General features: G+C 62.6%; 1 protein-coding gene across 1 annotated transcript in view; it reads right to left on the minus strand.

Moving 5' to 3' along the window:
- LOC112115655 (zinc finger and SCAN domain-containing protein 20-like) overlaps nucleotides 1–992 on the minus strand; it is a 6459-nt gene extending 5467 nt beyond the window's left edge. The window contains exons 1-2 of the mRNA XM_026663155.1: nucleotides 796–992; nucleotides 446–572 (exon numbers count right to left, since the gene is read on the minus strand). Of these exons, the coding sequence (XP_026518940.1) occupies nucleotides 446–572; nucleotides 796–951 (283 nt within the window). The 5' untranslated portion in view covers nucleotides 952–992. The remainder of the gene's footprint in view (nucleotides 1–445; nucleotides 573–795) is intronic.
- Between the last annotated feature and the right edge of the window lie 6 nt (nucleotides 993–998).

The raw sequence follows: 998 nt of genomic DNA on the forward strand, positions 1-998 counted from the left end.
CAGCGCAACTGAGCACGCTCCGGCCCCTCAAGCAACCAGCCTGTGCGTGCTCCATACCCCAGAACACACTCTAGCCCATGTGTGACCGGCCAGTACACACTCCGGATGCAGGAGTGAGCAGGACTTTCCTTGCGATAGCTGCTGCTGGTTGCCAGAGGCACTGTGGCTCCAAGCTCCAGAACTGAGCAGGGAGACGTCTCCCCATTCTGCCTATGCTCCAGGGCCTTCAGCCTCAATACAGTGACAACTACTGCTGGCTGTCCTGGGGCAGAAGAGCGGATTGGGTGCTGCGGGCACAAACAGACAGTGTGCAGGCGACTCAAGGTATCTCCTGCTAGTCTCCCCGGGGCCCACACCAGCTGAGCCCCAGAAACCAGCGCTGCGCTGGAGCCCACCCAGCGCTTCAGAGACAGCCAGATCCAATGGTCGGGAAAGGAGCCCTCACCCAACAAGCCGCCGTTCCAGCTGTTCTCCTGCCCACTGGCCCCCTGGGGCGCCCTCTGCCGCTCAGCCAACAGGGCCCGCTGCGCTGCACCGACATCCCTGGCCCCTTCCTGGGCTGGCACCCGCGCCTGAAACAACAAGTGTCTCTGCTTAGTGCCCACAGGTCCAGGCACTGTCCCCAGCACCACACGGGCCCATGCCATGGAGCCACAGCAGTGCCAGGAGCCACAAAACGTCCCCTGCACCATGGACCAGGCACAGGGCAAGCAGCAATTCTGGTGCCATCAACCCCCACACCACTCTGCTCCCATGGGGAAAGGCCAGGGGAAGTGCAGCATCCCATGTGCTCACCTGGGGCTGCCATCCGGGCTTCTGGGGAACAAGTTGGAAATCCTCTGCCAGGGCCACGGCCTCCTGGCCACTCTCTGGGCCACGCTCCCGCACCCAGCTCTGCATTTCCTCAGGCAGGAGGTTCAGGAACTGCTCAAGAACCAGCAGCTCCAACATCTGCTCCTTGGTGCGGGTCTCTGGCTGCAGCCAGCGATGGGAAAGTT

This window comes from Terrapene carolina, unplaced genomic scaffold (assembly GCF_002925995.2).
Source record: "Terrapene carolina triunguis isolate 2854851 unplaced genomic scaffold, T_m_triunguis-2.0 Scaffold32741, whole genome shotgun sequence".
Lineage (NCBI taxonomy): Eukaryota > Metazoa > Chordata > Testudines > Emydidae > Terrapene > Terrapene triunguis.